The sequence below is a fragment of the Colobus angolensis genome, unplaced genomic scaffold (genome assembly GCF_000951035.1).
Source record: "Colobus angolensis palliatus isolate OR3802 unplaced genomic scaffold, Cang.pa_1.0 Scaffold82, whole genome shotgun sequence".
Lineage (NCBI taxonomy): Eukaryota > Metazoa > Chordata > Mammalia > Primates > Cercopithecidae > Colobus > Colobus angolensis.
The window spans coordinates 6,104,391-6,122,805 of record NW_012122043.1 but is presented as its reverse complement, the minus strand read 5'-3'; the positions used below and the strand labels follow the sequence as shown (position 1 = coordinate 6,122,805).

The following is an 18,415-nucleotide window of genomic DNA, read 5'->3' as shown; positions in this document are numbered from 1 at the left end:
TAACCTTGTAATTTACCTGTGGGGATTTGCTTCTTCGCAGAATTAATCACACTCTTCTAAATTAAGCCACAGGACAGCACCTCTGTTGGACTCTCTTGGCTTAACAAAGATATTGACCAAATTCAGAGTTTCCAAAAATAGTTACCTGAGAACCGTGAACTGCGTGTGTTTATAATGATCTTTTGTTTTTGTTTAAAAGTAATAACTTCTCAGTTATAGTAAGGGGTGGGCTTTATGTGTTATTTTCTATAGATCTTGGTTCTGTACAACCCTGGTCCATATTCTCCAGGCTTGCCTGCTTTCTTTGTCTTTTTTTTGTTGTTGTTTTTTTGGACAGGGAGTCTCACTCTGTTGCCCAGTCTGGAGTGCAGTGGCACAGTCTCCGCTCGCTGCAGCCTCCATCTCCAGGGTTCAAGTGATTCTCATGCCTCGGCCTCCTGAGTAGCTGGGATTACAGACCCCCGCCACCACACCCAGCTACTTTTTGTATTTTAGTAGAGATGGGGTTTTGCCATGTCGCGCAGGCTGCTTCCGAACTCCTGACCTCAAGTGATCTGCCCTCACTAGGCCTCTCAAAGTGTTAGGATTACAGGCTTGAGCCACTGCACCTGGCCAGTAGGCTTTCTTTCACATCAATCTTTTCCTACAAAAATGGGAGAAAATTTGAAAATAAAAACTGACTTTTTAATACTGCGTTTTGGCTGACATCTTAATGTATGCACTTTTTGTCATAGTTGGGTAAAATATCTAAGCCACATGCCTATGTAATAGATGCTTTTAAAACAGAAATATTGGAGGATTTTACAAAGTGTATGACGGAAAATAGCATTAAAGCCCGGGTAGGTGCCTGACATTGCCACACATTGCCGCTTAGGGTATGGGTCGTGGTAGAGGGAGAAAGACCACAAGGTAGCGAGTACATTCCGTCTGAGTTTCCAACCCCATTGCATTGACAGTGGCTACCTGGAGAACTGTGTGGAGAGGAATTCTGGGGCTGCACCAGCCTCTTCAGGAACAGTTAGGAATGTCTGTTTTTAAAATAAAAGGAGAGAGAGCTTCCCTTTGTCATCCCGGGTCCAGCCTGGCACCTCCCTTGCAGATAAAGCTGAAATCAGAAAGATGAAGTGGGCTGTTCATGGGCACCAGTCTGTCGATGGCAGAGTGGGAAGTAGGTTCCAGGAGAGAGAACCCCAAAGTTGGAGCTCTGGTTCGGACAGAAACTGGGAGAACCAATAGCGAAAACTCACTTGTTAAAAGGGGGAAAAGAACAAAGGCTTGGCAGAAGGTAAGCATCGGTGGTAATGTGTTCACCAGGGCTTTGTGGTGTATCCTAAAACAGAAGTCCCAATTCTTTTACCAAGGGCAGGAGTGGAGAAGATGGTTATTTTCTGCTCAGGCCTTGGCTGTTGTATTGTCCCGTCATTTTGCAGTGGTGCTGTCTGGAGGCCTCTGGGCTTGGTAGATCCCGGACTCTTCGTGCAGCGAACATGCCCATCCTCCACGCTGAGCGTGTCATCTCTGCACAGTTGCGATAGCACATTTCATCATGGGTTTGTCATTAAATGTGTCACAAAGGATGCTTAGCCTTGTGGATGGAACACTGGGGGGGCCTCAGGATCCTGGATTTCAGGCTATAGGGCACCCTGGGAGAACCTCCTCTCTCCCCAGGACCCAGATTCTCATCCGGTCATTGAAGAACTTGGAGTGAGTGACTTCTACATCCTCCTTGAGCCTTTTTTGATTCAGACGAGAAACAGATCTCGGCATTGCACCTGCACCCATCAGTAATTTGTTTTTTTGTTTTTTGTGTTTTTTTTTTGGAGACGGAATCTTGCTTTGTCACCCAGGCTGGAGTGCAGTGGCATGATCTTGCACCTGCACCCATCAGTAGTTTTTTCTTTTTTTTTGGAGACGGAGTCTCACTTTGTCACCCCAGCTGGAGTGCAGTGGCGTGATCTTGGCTCACTACAACCTCCGCCTCCCAGGTTCAAGTAGTTCTCCTGCCTCAGCCTCCCGAGTAGCTCGGACTATAGGCGCACACCACCACACCCAGCTAATTTGTTTTATTCGTATTTTAGTAGAGATGGGGTTTCATCATGTTGCCCAGGCTGGTCTCGAACTCCTGAGCTCAGGCAGTCTGCCCACCTCAGCCTCCCAAAGTGTTAGGATTACAGGCATGAGCCACTGCGCCTGGCCCCATCAACAGCTTTGAGCCATTTTGCGTCATAGTCCAGGACACAGATCCAGGTCCTCTTGGCCTTTGCAAGAGCACAGTGCAGTTGTCCTCTTCCCCAAACCCCTTGCCCGAGACCTGTGCCTCTGTGCCTCCCTCCTTCCCTCGCCTGGCACCCACACTCCCCCATGCATCCTTGTCAAATACCTCCTGTTGAAAGCAACTTCCAAATGTGAAACGGTTTTCAGCTGTTTTTAGCCCTTTAACCCTTTGTCTGCTAGAATTCCGCCAAAAAATAATTGATGACGGATTGGCCCATTAACCTTTAAGAAAAAAAAAGTTTGACAGCCTGGATTCATGTAATGAGGAGGGATTCCTTGTGAAATCAGTCTGATGGCTGAGTTTCTTGCCCCTAAGGAGGCAAAATTAGCCCCACGGGGCCTCGTCTGCATAGAAACTGGACACAATTAGTGTAATATCCGGTGTTATTAATGTCGTTTGGAATAATTGGGCAGGTTGATTTCGACAGGTTCATGGTGCTAAAATACTATTATAGTGGACCTTTCCACAGCTAACCGTTAAACACAGAAAACTGTTTAAATCCCTGTGAGCCCAATCACAAAACTTTATTAAACAGCTAAGCCCTGGAATGTCACACTGGGAAACAGCACACCGTCTGTTACTTCGGGCTTTGGGGCGTGGTGGCATTTTGATTTTTCAGGAGCAGGGGGATTAATTTTGCTGTCTGTGAGTGTATCTGAAACTTCAACATGCTTTTAATAGATACACCATCAGGAACTTCCACAACCCAAAATCTGTTTTTACAGTGAATGAAATAGAAGCCACTGCAATTGTCACTAATAGGAAGTTTGTATTAGTGAAATGACACCACGAAAAATGAAAGCTCGGACCGGGGCATCCTCACGGGTTCGTGCTTGTTCTGCACGTTTGAAGTGAGGGTGGCAGTGGAGAGTAATGCTCGGCTCTGTCTCTGACTGATGGGCCTCACACTGCCAATTACTGTTTTGATCATTTTTAATTTAGTTGCTCATAAGTAAAATGTCATCACCGTGTCACTTCGTAATGTGCTGCAGCCCTTCGGGGCCATCGGTGATTTGAATAAGGCTCTATCATCTGCTAAAAATTCTTCTTTGAACCTCAGGAGGAGCATGTTCCTGTTCTCTCCACACAGAAGAAGGGAAAACACTTGGGTCCAGAAATCTATTCACTGTTTACATAATGAGCGCAAATGGTCACTGCAGTGCCACCAAAGTGTAAACACGGATTAAATCTTGAGATTTGCTAGGTGTTGACCTAATAATGTCACCAGAGCAGCACATAGGAGATCACCACCAGGATAGGTCTTCTCTACTGGATTAGTCAGAACTGGGTTTAGTAACGACAGAAATCCAATTTTAAAAGAATGAGACACTGGGCGTGGTGGCTCACGCCTGTAATCCCAGCTGCTCAGGAGGCTGAGGCAGGAGAATCACTTGAACCTGGGAAGGGGAGGTTGCAGTGAGCTGAGATCGCGCCATTGCACTCGAGCCTGGGCTACAGAGTGAGAATCCATCTCAGAAAAAAAAGAATAACAGTAGCACAAGCTGTTGAGGGATTTCTGGGGGGAACTACTTTCAAAAAGTCCAACCATCTTGCTCTCTTGGCGTGAGGAGTAGGAGAAGATAATGGAGCCACTGGGAGACCCTTCCGGCCCCTACACCATCTTTGATTCCCAAGGAGAGCTCTTTTTTTTTTTTTTTTTTGAGATGGAGTCTTGCTCTGTCGCCCAGACTGGAGCGCAGTGGCGGGATCTCAGCTCACTGCAAGCTCCGCCTCCCGGGTTCACACCATTCTCCTGCCTCACCCTCCCGAGTAGCTGGGACTACAGGCGCCCACCACCTCGCCTGGTTAGTTTTTTGTATTTTTTTAGTAGAAACGGGGTTTCACCGTGTTCGCCAGGATGGTCTCGATCTCCTGACCTCATGATCCGCCCGTCTCGGCCTCTCAAAGTGCTGGGATTACAGGCTTGAGCCACCGCGCCTGGCCAAGCTCCTTTTTTTTAATGTTAATTTGTTTTTAGGAAATGGAGGAAGAGTACTGCCACTTTAAGAGAGGAAAATGATTACACGCAATAATGGCTGTAAAGTCCTGGCGTTGTGCCTGATACAGAATTTGGAGCCCAGTGGTACTATTTTTTGTGTTTATTATTCCATGCAGTAGATTTGTTACAGATAAACAGATTTCTTCCTGGAAGGTGTAACATGACTATGCAGTTGCTCTGTAATCCTTGTGCTTATTTTTTTAATCTTGGGAGGCAGAGAGAAGTCATATGGCAGATATAAATTAGATCTGAAACTCTATGTGTGGGTATTCACCTATTACTCTCCCTGAAAATTAAAAAAATAAAGCCACCTAAACACAGGATCCTAGGAAACACATGGCCTAGCATAGCTGGATTCCACTCGGCAGTGCTGGTGTAGAGTGGCCTTAATTAGGCTCTGTGCTCAGATGTTAATCCTTCCTCAGGAAGCAAGGTCTAGCTGCTCAGATCCTTGTCATAGATTTCAGGGCCTGAAAACCCAAAAGAAGGCACAGGGTAGTCCCCCTGCTGGGGCCCGCCTCTGCACTGAGCGTGTAGGGTTCCATCTCCCGCCTCTGCCCTGCCTCCCCCAGGGCAGACTGAACCTCTCCCCTCCAGGTGTCCCAGATGTTTGCAACACAGTTCAGCCCCGGTCCCCATCAGCACAGCCTGCCTGGAAGAGGCCAGCCCAGGGTCAGCAGCACCATTGCCTCTTGATTTGGGAGTTAGTGCTGGGCCCTGCATTGACGAGACAGAGGGGGCCATCTTCTGCTTCTCCAGGTATAGGCTGAACCATCCAGTCCAAACAGAACAGAAACCCCAAAGAGCTGTTCATCAGCATCTCACTGCATTCACTGCGAGGTGAACTGCTACTCACAAGGAAAAGCGTGGCGTTAAGACCTGCCCTGTGATCACCGGGCCTTTGTGTGTGCTTCGTACACGTCAGAGACAGACCATACCCAAGGATCACAGAGATGGCACAGCTTCCACACTTTATCACCGAGCTGCTGATCCTGAGGATTGCAATTCTTGTCTTCATTTCTTCATTATTTGTATAATCCTGTGCTTTTCCAGGTTTAGAGTTATTGCACAGGACTCCCCCTCGCAAAAAGAATATCTTAAGGGAGCCTAGGGTTGCACAGTTGGTTCTCAGTTGGGAAGCAAAGCTTAGCTGTGCTTTCCTGGGTCAGCAGGGCCTCTCATGGCGCTGGCCTTCCTAATCCATGCCTTTACCTGAAACTGGTGCCCATCAGCCTGGATCCCGGAGTGTCTTGTGTCTGTTTCCTCTTTCCTCTGTTGGGTCTTGTTGGTGTTTCATGATAATTAGCCAATTAGCCAGGGTTTCATTCTCCAAGAGAGGAGGCCTGAACCTGAGCAGGCCACCCTCAGACTCTGGCTAATCCGTCACCTCCAGGCAGAGTGTGAAGTCTTCTCTTTACCACCTCTTCTGAGCGGCTGCGGATGCCAAGTGGTTCTTTACGTTACTTTTAGGGAAGTATTTAGCTCATTCACGAGTCTTGTGTCTCTCCTTTTCTACTCACGGATATAAATATATGCCTGTTATTTGGGAAGGCCTGCTTAAATACGATTTGTGTTTGCTAATGTACAGAAATGCGATTAATATTTCTGTATTCATCTTATATCTTGCCCATTTGCCAACTGCTGTTAGGTTTTTAATAATTTGGAGGTGATTTGGGGTTTTCTGTGAAGACAGTCACATACCTTGTGAATGCCTTTGTCTTCCTTTCCAATCTCTCGGTCTTTTATTTCCTTATTTTTGTCTTGCTACACCGGGTAGCAGGGATGAAACAAGCAGTTACGGTGGGTCCTTGTCTTGAGCATCCTGTAACTGAGCGTTCAAAGGTATGTTTCTGACATCTCGCCCTTAGGATTAGTGACACTGTGGGTTTAGGGAGAGATCGTCTCTGTCCAAGGTAAGGGAGTTCTCTTCTATTCCTCGTTGGCTAAGAAGTTTTAATCATGCTTCTTTCTCTTATTTTTTTTTTCTTTCTTCTGGTTGAGAAATTGCACATTCTACTTCTTTTCTTGCAGAAGTTTACCACATAGACTTAATTTACCAACATGTGAAGTGAGTCCTTAACCTCCTCCAGGAGAGCAGTCCAAGGCCCCTGTGACATCCTGACTCCCATGTCCTCACCGCCACTCTCACGTTCTCTAGCATTTTGACTTTTCCCATGGTGGGCATTGTCATTAGCAGTCTTAGTTGGTATTGTTTTTAGTTAGATTTTTTTTGTTTACGTATTTTTCAGTTCCTTTGCTCATCAACACGTCTTTCACAAACCTGCCTTCTAAGATCTTCCTGAAGTACATCTTCCCCCCCGCCGAGATGAATTCTTGCTTTGTCACCCAGGCTGGAGTTCAGTGGCGTGATCTCAGCTCACTGCAACCTCCACTTCCCAGGTTCAAGTGATTCTCCTTTCTCAGCCTCCCAAGTAGCTGGTATTACAGGTGCATGCCACCATGCCCAGCCAATTTTTTTTTTTTTTTTTGGTATTTTATTAGAGACAGGGTTTCGCTGTGTTGGCTGGGCAGGTCTTAAACTCCTGACCTCAGATGATCCGCCTGCCTCGACCTCCCAAAGTGTTGGGATTACAGGCGTGAGCCACTGTGCCTGGCCCTGAAATATATCATTTAGTAATTTCCCTAGTGGACGTCTATTGGTAATAAGCACTTTTGGGGTTTTTTGCAGAAAAATTATATTTCGTTCTCTCTTTTTCTTTTCTCTTTCCCTTTCTTTTCCTTTCTTTTCTTTTCTGCTCTTTTCTTTTCTGTTTTTTCTTTCATAGGGTCTCACTCTGTGACCCAGGCTGGAGTACAGTGGTGTGATCACAGCTCACTGCAGCCTCCATCTCCCAGGCTCAAGTGATCCTCCCACCTCAGCCTCCCAAGTAGCTGGGGCTACAGGTGCAAGCCACCATGCCTGGCTAATTTTCAAATTTTTTGTAGAGATGAGGTCTCACTATGTTGCCCAGACCAGTCTTGAACTCCTGGGCTCAAGTGATTCTCCCACCTCACATCCCAAAGTGCTGAGATGGCAGACACGATCCCCTGCACCTGGCCTGTATTTCACTCTTGTTCTTCAGAGTGAATCTCAAGAATTTTCCTGAGTCTCAAGTCTACACTGTTATTTTCCCTTGAGGATATTATTCCACACTCTCGCGACTCTGACTGTTACTCTTAACAAGTCTGTGATCCGTCTTGATATTTGGTTAAGAGCAATCTGTCTCTAGTGACGGGGTTTCACCATGCCGACCAGGCTGGTCTTGAACTCCTGACACCTTAGGTGATCCACCAGCCTCAGCCTCCCAAAGTGCTGGGATTACAGGCGTGAGCCACTGTGCCCGGCCTGTATCAGTAATGCTTTGGATCTAAATCTGCTGTCTTGTTTGCAGTGTGTTGGGTGACCTCTGGTTTTGAGTTCAGATGTAATTGGTCTCCGTCCATGGGAAGCTTTCCTGTAGAGAAGATACCAGAAGCCAAGGGGCCTCTGAGACCTGGGGCTTCCCGGCTCCTGTCCTTGCGGGATTGCCGGGTGCTGGACCATGGGTTTATGTTTCCTGTCTTAGGACCTTATCTGTTGTGCTACCAAAAGTGTTTGCCTCTCAGGGTAGCCTCCACTTTTGCAGGTTTTTAGCACTTTAGGCTCACAGTTCTAGTTTCAGCTCATGTATCTGATTTGGGGAGGGAGAAGGAGGGTCCTCTTGGAGATCAGGCCTCACTGCTGTGTTGTGAAGCAGTCAGCTTGGAAGGGAAGCCAGGCCCCAGGAACAAGGGAGAAGTGCTTAAGTGTTGGGGACGGGAGCAACTGCACAAACTTCCTACACGGTAAACTCAGAGAAAGGTTAAAGCTGGGCCAGAGCCAATTCACAGTCAGGCAAGGGCTGAAAGTGGAAGGACGTGGAAGGGTACAGATTGGAGGGTATTGCTAAGCAGGGCTGTGACTGATGAGATGGCAGTAGGCAGAGGGAGAGGGAGGAATCCAGGTAATTTTGAGATTTTATGATTGGAATAGCATTGTAATCATTAAGAGAAATACAGAACCCCAAGAGGAGCATTTGAAAATTCTAGCAAATCTATGTGATGCATGTTAAATTTGATATGAGGACAAAGTATTTGAGAAATAATCCATAGGCATTTAAAAATCCAAAACCAATTAGATATATGAATTAGATATATACGTGTGTATGTGTATGTATATGTGTGTGTATATGTATATATATGTATATATGAACTGTACATGTCTGTAGGAAGTGACTGTCTAAGCTTCAAAAGGAAAGGAACCCTTAAGAAGGAGGGAGGAGGAAGGAGGAACATTAACTAAACTTGAAGTTTGCCTTCACTAAAGGCCACATGCAGAGGAACCAGGGAGGAGAAAGAGAAGCAGTGATCAGAAAGCTGGAAAGAGAACTATAGTTGCACAGTGAGAAGATGGCAAGCACGCCACGGGCACCCCTCCTTGCCCTGGGGTAGACATTGCTAGCTAATCACAGATCCTTCTCCAGGAGCCTGGAGCCAGCCTTGAAGATCTCAACACAGAACTCCCTGCAGCTGCTTACAGCTGCCTGCATTGAGAACACAGATGCAAGATAGTTCTCAGCTATCTTGCATCACTCCCACAGGATCTCAGAGTTGCAAGGGCCCTCCCAATCACCTATGAGATGCTGAATTCCCCCCAGTCTCCCTCTGAAAGGGCCACATTCAAGGGCCTGAAACTCCCAAGGAAGCAGAACCCATAAGCTCCATCTATGGATAGTTGTGAGGGGGAAAGAAGCTTCCACTTGCAGGGTCTCCATCATTTTTTTCTGTCCTGGGTTGACTCCAGGGCACCCAGAACAGGTGTCGTCCCTCTTCCATCACACAGAAGTCCCCTGTGCTCAGAGTCCCCAGTGAGCAGTCCCTGGCATTAGGCTCTCACTGGGGTGCCTGTTGGCTACCACCCTGAGTGATGGAGACAGGACCACTCCTCACCATTGTGGATGACACACTCACAGCCTTCACTTTCATCAGGAGCCCCATTATGGGCTTGCTGTTCACTGCAGTCCTTCAACCTGTTCATATTTGTAGTTGGGAAGCAAAATCTCCCCCCCAAACCTCTCTTGCTGTTGGGGTCCAAGGGAAGGAATTCTAGTCATGCATTTGACCATTTGAGTTGTCAGTTCAGCTCAGAGATCCTCCTCTTTTTAGACCCTGGGGATGGGAATAAAACCTTAGTTTATCTGTTATCCCCCAAAACTCTTTGCTTTCAAAATTTGGTAAGCAGACATTATATGTCTTTATCCAAGTCATTGGTAAAACATAATGAATATTGAATGAGGCAAGACAGAGGTAAAAGTTCCATGGTTGACCACTGCAGACCTCCTACTAGTTTATGCTACTTAGTACCCCTTAGTTATGAATCCATGTAACTCTATTCACATCTCTTTCATTCACCCTGATAAATGCCTTGCTCACATCTGGGTGAGTCTTCAGGGTGATCAAGCATCTCAGAAGACCAAGGGGGAAAATACTGCAAGAAGGTGGTGCCTATCAGCCCCGTAAGGTGCTCCGAAAAGAGGGGGGTCAGTGAGAAAGAAGACTGAGCACAGCCCATGACCCCTGGCTGTTCCTTGATTTGTAATCTTACAAAGTGAGGTTTCAATAGGGTGGATGATGGGGAAGCATTATTGGAAAACACAGTGTGGTAAAGAGCTGGATGCATGTACACACGTGTCTGCTTTGCAGACTGTGCGAGTGAAGGATGAAGAAAAGAGGTGATGATCTCTCTCAAGGATGGAGTGAGATCAGGAAGTGAGGGCAGAGGTCTGTAGAAGGGGGACATCAGGTTTGCAAGAGAGTGAGGAAACCATGCCAAATCCAGGTCCGCAAGAAGGTATGAGGGGACCAGGTAAAGGATGCAGAGAGATGGGGGAAGAAAGGACCGGGAGCTGAAAGGAGAGACAGAAATGTTGAGTGACATAGAAGATACTAGAAAAGGGAACTTACTTGTGTCCAGTATAAGGAGAAGACAGGTGGTGGGATAGATTGTTAAAGTGAATGTTCGGCCAGGTGCAGTAACTCATGCCTGTAATCCCAGCACTTTGGGAGACCAAGGTGGGCGGATCACCTGAGGTCAGGAGTTCAAGACCAGCCTGGCCAACATGGAGAAACCCGTCTCTACTAAAAATACAAAATTCAGTAGGTGTGGTAGCACCCACCTGTAATCCCATCTACTCAGGAGGCTGAGGCAGGAGAATCGCTTGAACCCGAGAGGCGGAGGTTGCAGTGAGCTGAGATCACGCCATTGCACTCCAGCCTGGGAGACAAGAGCAAAACTCTGTCTCGAAAAATAAATAAATAAATAGAGTGAGTGATGAAGCCGTAAAACAGCCACTGTAGGGAGCACATTTGGATATTAGCTCGAAATGGGTTCTGATGTTCCTGTGAACACTTACATATATTTGTTCCTCTAAGTAGAGTTTGCATGCATAGGTAAATTTTGTTTACCTAATTAATCGGGCAGAGCCAAACTGTGCTTTAGCGATTTAATTTGCAAGTTTTGTCTTTGCATGAGATACTGAGAGTATTCCAGTGCAAGATACCAGATAGCAGCTACTGCATTGAGATGAGGCAAAAAATAGAGATGTTCCCTTCAGATTTCCATTGTTTTTATCACTTTGTGTTCAGTCATCTGCCTGCTTGTGTGTGCACGTCCTCACCACGTAGAGACATTTAGAGGGCACAGGCTTCTGCATGCTGGAATCCCTTCCACCCAGCCCAGTGCCTAGCATGTGGGGGAGGGCAGCTAAGGACCACAGTGACCGAGACCTGCACCCGTACAGTGTAATGCAAGTTCAGCTCTTGGCCTTTGTTCCAGTGACTGTAGCTCATGACTGGCTAGAACCACACATTTGAACAGGAAAGCTTTACAGGGGACCAGTTGTGCAGAAATTTAACTGGGAAGCTAATGGTTGTAATTTTTTTCACTAGAAGATCCAATAAACACTGATCAGAGGGAGCTTTGATACATGTATTTGAATTTCACAGATTAAACAAAGTGTGAGCCTGTTGAGTTGATCTCCTAATGAAAAATTGTCACATCCCACCCATGAATTACCAAGTGTTCCTTATGACCTAACTGTGAGTTACGTAGTTTTTTTCTTACCTTACCTATCTGTTCACTAGGAGAGTTTTGCATAAAATACATGAATTGGGGCACTATCCTATGAGAATCTGTAAGGAAAATGTTGTAATTCATAGTAGTAGGACATAAAAGCCCATGGATCAAGGAGCTGGACCAAGACCCACAGAGGCAGTGGCTCAGCCAATAATTGCACAGTATCATTGTAAGTCAGCCATGGTGAAACCTATGTGAAACTTACAGTTACAATGATTTTTTTTTTTTTTTAAATGAAAACTCCAAGTCCCTGAGTGTTCAAGGTCATTACCGAAGGCATGACCTGCAGACACCCCCACCCCCACCCCCACCTTCCTCCCCCACCCTCCTTTCCACAGCAGGTGGAGTGTTTGTGTCTGCATCAATACACAGGTGGTGGTGGGGGGGGGAATCATTTGTTCTTCAAATTCAAGAGCCCAATAGATTGGGATAAAATTCCTGAGCGACCAGACCCTCTCATCCTGACCTCTTGTCACCGGCTCTCCAGAAATCAGGAACCAGGGTGACTGAGAGCACAAAGGACACCCACATACCGTGTGGGCCGCCGAGAACGTCCTCTGAAGACTTTTCTCTCCCCTCCCACTCCAGCCCAGATCAGTGCCTTTCACAGATGGGGTGGGCCTCAGTGCCGACACCCCAAGGGGGACTAACCAGCCAGGGCCTCAGGCCCAACCTCCACTCAGCACCCACGTCACAGCACTTTCCTGCAGCCCCCAGAATATGCCCGGGGCGCAGTGGCTGTCAGCACCTAGGGGAGTCACAGACCTTTGAGGGGGTGGTGGAGGCCATGGGCCCTCTCTGGCTGGGCGCTGTCCCCACACCCCTGGGACTGAGGCTTGGCAGCATCAGTGGGCTGTTCAGGTGGAAGGGATCTCAGCCACAAAGGGGGCTGCATGTCCACCCAGCCAGAAAGGAGTGGGGAAAGGTGAGTGGGTTGGCATGTCCTTATGTCCCAGGAAGGGCCTGGGAGAGCCAGCCTAGGTAAGGGCAGTAAGCCGTGCCTGGAAGCTGGGCTACAGGGACCCAGAGTCTGGAAGGTCAGAGGTCCGTGCAGTAGACATGAGCCAGCCCAATGGCCACAGGCTGGGGACGGAGATAAGTAAAGTGGTTGGCACACAGGTAGATGAAAGTCAGTACCAATCATAGTTGCTCGCCAGCGGATTCTAATGCAGCTAGTTCACAGGCCAGGGCCTGGAAACATTGAGTCAAATGAGGTGTTGCGTCTAAAATCCCAGCTGAAGATTTCTTAATGAGGGTCTGATGCAGTGGCTCACACTTGTCACTCAGCACTTCGGGAGGCCAAGGAGTGAGGATCACTTGAGGTCAGGAGTTTGAGAGCAGCCTAGGGTCTCAGGAGGCAAAGGCAGGAGGTTCGCTTGAACCTGGGAGGTGGAAGATGTAGTGAGCTGTGATCGCACTACAGCACTCCAGCTTGGACCACAAAGTGGGACCCCATCTCAAAAAAAATTATTCGTGCTTGTCTGCAATTAGTTACGCTCTTTGCCAGTGGTGCCTCCTCCTTTGGCAGGGACTTGGGGGCTGGGAGTGGGGACAGGAATCCTGAACAGAGGCCGGCGTGAATCTGTGGAGTGCCTCGCATGGACCAGGCCTCACGTCCGCGTGGGTCTGTACACTTCATGGAACTAGCAGAAAAGCACTAGACAGTCGGTGCCCTTTGCCTTCATTTTATGGGTTAGAAAAAATGAACCTCGGAAGAGTCAAGGAATTTGCCCAAAGACTCAGAGGGGTAGCCCCAAGTTCCTTTCTTCCCATTCCAGACACGGCCCCAGAGTGGCTACCAAGTCTGGGGCCTGTCTCAGCTGAGATCCTCCTAAGGCGCACAGGATCCCACACACTCTGCCCAACTGAAACACGGCAACAGGTCCTCTGCCATAAAGGAACAGAAACCTTCCCACGTTCCTCTTTCCATGTACTGTCTGTGGATCTATGCGAGCGCTTGGGTAGAAATTAACCCTGCATCCGGAGGTTAGCGGCCCTGACTTAATTTTCATCCCACAGATAAGGACGGTCACAGCCATGAGTGACATAGTTACTCTCGTAAGTTGTTTTGTGTGTGCGCCACACAGAGACTCTGACATCGCTCATCGATTTCATCAGGCCTTGTCCCCTGAGCCTTGGTTGAAACCTGGCTAAGCCATGCTGGCCTTAGAAACCACGTCCGGAGTGCTGGGAGGTGCCTGGATTCAGATCTCCGCTGCTGTGGTTGTCCAGTGCTGTGTGCGGCACCAGCCCGTGCAGGGGCAGCTGAACCCAGTGGCACTTCTGTGACAGAGGGCCAGCAGGGGGACTGCTGTCGCGTGAAAGCTAAACTCTTCGTCCCACACTCTGTGTTTCAGAACAAGAAGAAAACTTTGAGTTTATCATTGTGTCCCTCACTGGCCAAACGTGGCACTTTGAAGCCACGACGTACGAGGAGCGGGACGCCTGGGTCCAAGCCATCGAGAGCCAGATCCTGGCCAGCCTGCAGTCGTGCGAGAGCAGCAAGAACAAGGTGAGGCCCCGGGCTGCCCAAAACCAGGGCTGCGGCTGCTGGGGGAATGCGGGCCCCAAGTAATGCCCCACGGAGGGGAAAATAGAGGACTGGTGTGAATGACAGGACCTAGCTACTCTTTGTGAGCAGAAAGCGCACTAACTAAAACGGTCAGAAACACCTGTGTCCATACCGTCATATGTGAGTGTTCCAGCCTGACCATGCTTCCCTGGCAGAAGAGCCAAGGTTAAATCTTCACTCTCTTAGCCAATCCCAGAGGGAATCTTTTGGACTCTTGTGGCTTCTGGGTCCACATTTATTTTTGTTTTGGACAGAATACGCTCAGAAAAAAAGAGATGGACTTAAAAGATGCACTGTTCTCATAAATGCCCAGAATTCAAATTGACATCAAGTTGGAAAACCGTCTCTTGTTAGGGACATAAATGAAAACTGCAGGGTCTATATGAGCGTGCAGGGAGCTTGGGAAGATAAAGTTTCTGTTATCTAAACTGATAAAGCCTGGTATGTGTTTTATTCAATAATTAGAGGTGGTGTTGCAGCTCTTTTCTATATTAAAAAAAATTAGGGGCAATTTGTTTTTTGTAGTTATTTAGCTAAAAAAGAAAACAGATTTTAACCTATATTTTTTTTCTCTCTTTTTTTTTCTCTGGAGAGAGTCTGTCTCTCTGTCACCTAGGCTGGAGTACAGTGGCACTCACTGTACTCAACTCACTGCAATCTCCAAGCTCAAGCATTCCTCCCACCTCAGCCTCCTGAGTAGCTGGGACTACAGGCATGTGCCACCATGCCTGGCTTGCTTGCTTATTTATTTATATATTTATTGATTTAGTATATATTCTTTGTGGAGGTGGGGTTTCATCATGTTGCCCAGGCTGGTCTCAAACTCTTGGGCTCAAGTGATCCACCGGCCTCAGATGCCCAGAGTGCTGGGATTCCAGGCATGAGCTACTGCACCTGGCTTAACCTGTATTCTCTAGACTGCTGCCCAGTGATATTCCTTCTACAAAAGTCCTTTTTCCCATCAAGGATTGCTTCCATGTCATTATTTTCATGTTTGGTTCTCTTTAACCTCTTTGTTAGGACGCTGTAGACTTTTGGAGAGCACTTTGATATTTCAAACTATGTTCAACCAGAAACTAAGAGACAGGACGTTACCCACCGACCTGCAGTTTCATTTGTAACCATTTAAAGAAATTTCTGCCAATGATTTATGTGCAGCTTTGTCACTAAAAAGAGACTCTGTCTTTCAGAAAGATAAAGTGTCTTATTTTATTACCCTCTTTAACCAGGGTAAACCAGACCACAGTCATTATTATTATAATGTAATTTGCTTCCCTTTTTAAAAGATGTTTTATACCCAAGGTGGGGAGAACCACTGCCTTTCATTCCATACACCCTGGCTTTACTGGGTCACGTCCACATGCATCCATGATATGCCTCCTGAAACGAGCACAGGGTGCTTTGGGGCCACCTCGATGGGGAGCAACAGCACGCCGCATCCTCCAAGCGTGGGCAGCTCATTCTGAGAAGGAAGGCGGGGAGGCAGGATGTGTTACCAAACAGAGGCACAGATTCCCGCCTTCATGGGAGAATCACAGTCTCTCACGGCAGACTCTGAGCCCATGCCACCTCCACCTAATTCAGGAAGATCTGGGATGGTGGCAGCCTTTCCCAGTCCACGCCTTGCCAGGCTCCTCCCCGCTCGTGTCTCAGCCGATGCACACGCAAGCCTTTAGAATGCTGCCCCTTGGCCCCCACTAGGCGCCTGTGCTCCGGGGAATTGCTCCCTTGGGAGGAGGATGCGTTGAGCAACCAAAGGTGGCCGACTCACAGCTGGTCATCTTGGGCATTGGTTGAACACGTGTGAGGGCATAAAACATGGAAATGCTGCCCACAAGGAGTGGCAGGAGGGCAAAAACACAGGCCCAGTTGACCGCCAGCTTTATAATGTTTTACCTGCCAGTGGATAATTGCAGCTGATACAAGTATAGGCATAGCTAGACAGACAGACAGACAGACAAACCAACTACAGAAGTGATACATGTACACAGAGAGACAGAAGCACATCCATGTGTGTGTGTGTGTGATCACACATGTGCATTCCAGATGCCAGTGTAAACTATTTAAACATATTCTGAATACTTGGGTATCTAACCAAAGGGAATTAAAATTCAATAATGCATGATGCTAATTAGACAGTAGCAATTAATACATTACAATTTATTATTATGTAGCAAGGAATATATTGTTTCACATCAATTTGACATGAGATGTTTCAATTTATGAAAAATTCTTACACAAAAATCAAGCTTATTTTATTAACTGTCCTCTGAAATAGATCAATTTTTGCTTTAACTGTAATATTAAATGCATATTTAATAAATAAGCCTTAAAAACTGTACATAGCAGCCAGATATGATGATTCACGCCTGTACTCCTAGTGCTTTGGGAGGCTAAGGTGGGAAGATCACTTGAGGCCAGGAGTTTGAAACCAGCCTGGGCAGCGTAGGGAGACCCCCCGTTTCTACAAATTTTAAAATAGCCAGATGCATGGCTCACACCTGTAGTTCCAACTACTCAGGAGGCTGAGGTGGGAGGGCCACTTGAGCCCAGGAGATGAAGGCTGCATTGAGCTGTGATTGCACTACTCCAGCCTGGGCAACAGAGCAAGACCCTCTCTCTAGGGGAGGAAAAAGGTGCATACCCAGTACATACCTTTCACGTAGAACTTCTACTTCCAGGAATCTATTCTTAGTAAATAATCATGGATGTGTACCAAGACTTAGCCATCGTATGTTCTTACAGCATCGTTTATGATAGAGAAAAACTGGAAGCGACTTAAATGTCCATCAGAGAGAACTTAATAAACAGGTCTTCACTAAGTGGAATGCTATGCAGCCATTTAAAATGATGATGTCAGAGACTGTGGGATGGCACTGAGCAATGAACAGATGTCCTTAGGCTGGAAAGGGCAGGTTTCTACGCAGCAATATGTATTATGCTGGCTTTTTAAAGTACATATGTGTATGTAGATGTGTGTAAGCAACAGGCGGAAAGAACAGATATCAAAACGTTAGTAATGCTTAACTATGGATGGCCATATCATTGCTTATAAGTCTTTATGTTCTTTTTCCCCTCTCTGTATTTTCTAAACGTGCTGCAATGAGCACGTATGTTTTGAAATCCTTTTTAAAGAAGACCATAGAGCTAGGTGCAGTGGCTCACACCTGTAATCTCAACACTATGGGAGGCTGAGGCAGGAGGATCACTGGAGCCCAGGAGTTCAAGGCTGCAGTGAGCTGTGATCGCGCCACTGCACCCCAGCTTCAGCCACAGAGACGCTGGCTTAAAAAATAAGTAAACAAATAAATAAATAAATAAATAAATAAAGCCATCAAGTGTAAGGTTAAGAATCAGCACCCCCAGCTATGCTCATGTTCATCCCTGCCCCCACCTTGGTGAGTGGCTTCGTCACCGTGGCAACTGAGGGTCTTCAGATGACAGGTGCATCTCCCAGGGTGATGTGTGGTACGGATGGGGTTTTCTGACAAGGAACCATGAGATATGTCTTACAGTGCTGATGAAGCCCTAACCCTGGGCTTATAAACGGATTCTTTCTTTCTCATTCTTCATACCAAGTAGACATGTGGCTGCTGCCCAGAAGGTTACCCATTTACCTTCTCCAGGTGACCATGGTCCATGTTTATTCACAGATGATCCAGAACTCTCCTCTTTACTCATTTCTGGCAGAGTCCCTCTCAGCTGCTGAGTGTTAAAATGTGACAGTTCCTCCCTCCCCCAGCCCCGTGCATGATGATTTCGCCTTCAGTCATGCTCTTTCCCAAAGACATCAAAACAGGAGTGATTGTTTGGAAATTACCCTCATCCTACATTTGCTCCCAATCTGTTTGATCTTTTCCTGACGTTATCAGTGATGTGCGTTTCTCCTTTTATTTGTGTCTTCCTCGTGCCCAGTCCCGGCTGACGAGCCAGAGCGAGGCCATGGCCCTGCAGTCAATCCGGAACATGCGCGGGAACTCCCACTGTGTGGACTGCGATGCCCAGAGTAAGTGTATGCGGTGGCAGCAGGGGCTGGTGCTCTGCAACTGGAGACCACATGGTCCCACCAGGCCTGGGTTGCAGGGAACTCACGTCTGTCCTGTTTGGCAGAGTTAACTGCTTTTAGGAAACTGAGATATTTTGTTTGGATTTTACCTTAACAGAGCGCCTTCCACACAAGCCTTGCCCCTGTCTGCAGGGTGCGTTTCTATGAGTCTTTCCTTGCCTTAGGCATCCGATGAGCAGCAGTCACACCTGGGGTGCGAAGGATTCGGCCCCACAACTTGTGCCAAGGCTAGGAAGGCCGGGAGTTCAAGACCAGCCTGGCCAACACAGGGAGACCCCATCTCTACAAAAAATTAAAAATTGGCCGGGCGTGGTGGCTCAAGCCTGTAATCCCAGCACTTTGGGAGGCCG

The 18,415-nt window shown here is 47.4% G+C and overlaps 1 protein-coding gene across 1 annotated transcript in view; it reads left to right on the top strand.

Annotated features, from left to right (window-relative positions):
• Positions 1-18,415, top strand: part of AGAP1 (ArfGAP with GTPase domain, ankyrin repeat and PH domain 1) — a 611,312-nt gene that overhangs the window by 500,941 nt on the left and 91,956 nt on the right. The window contains exons 14-15 of the mRNA XM_011929622.1: positions 13,785-13,939; positions 17,915-18,005. Of these exons, the coding sequence (XP_011785012.1) occupies positions 13,785-13,939; positions 17,915-18,005 (246 nt within the window). The remainder of the gene's footprint in view (positions 1-13,784; positions 13,940-17,914; positions 18,006-18,415) is intronic.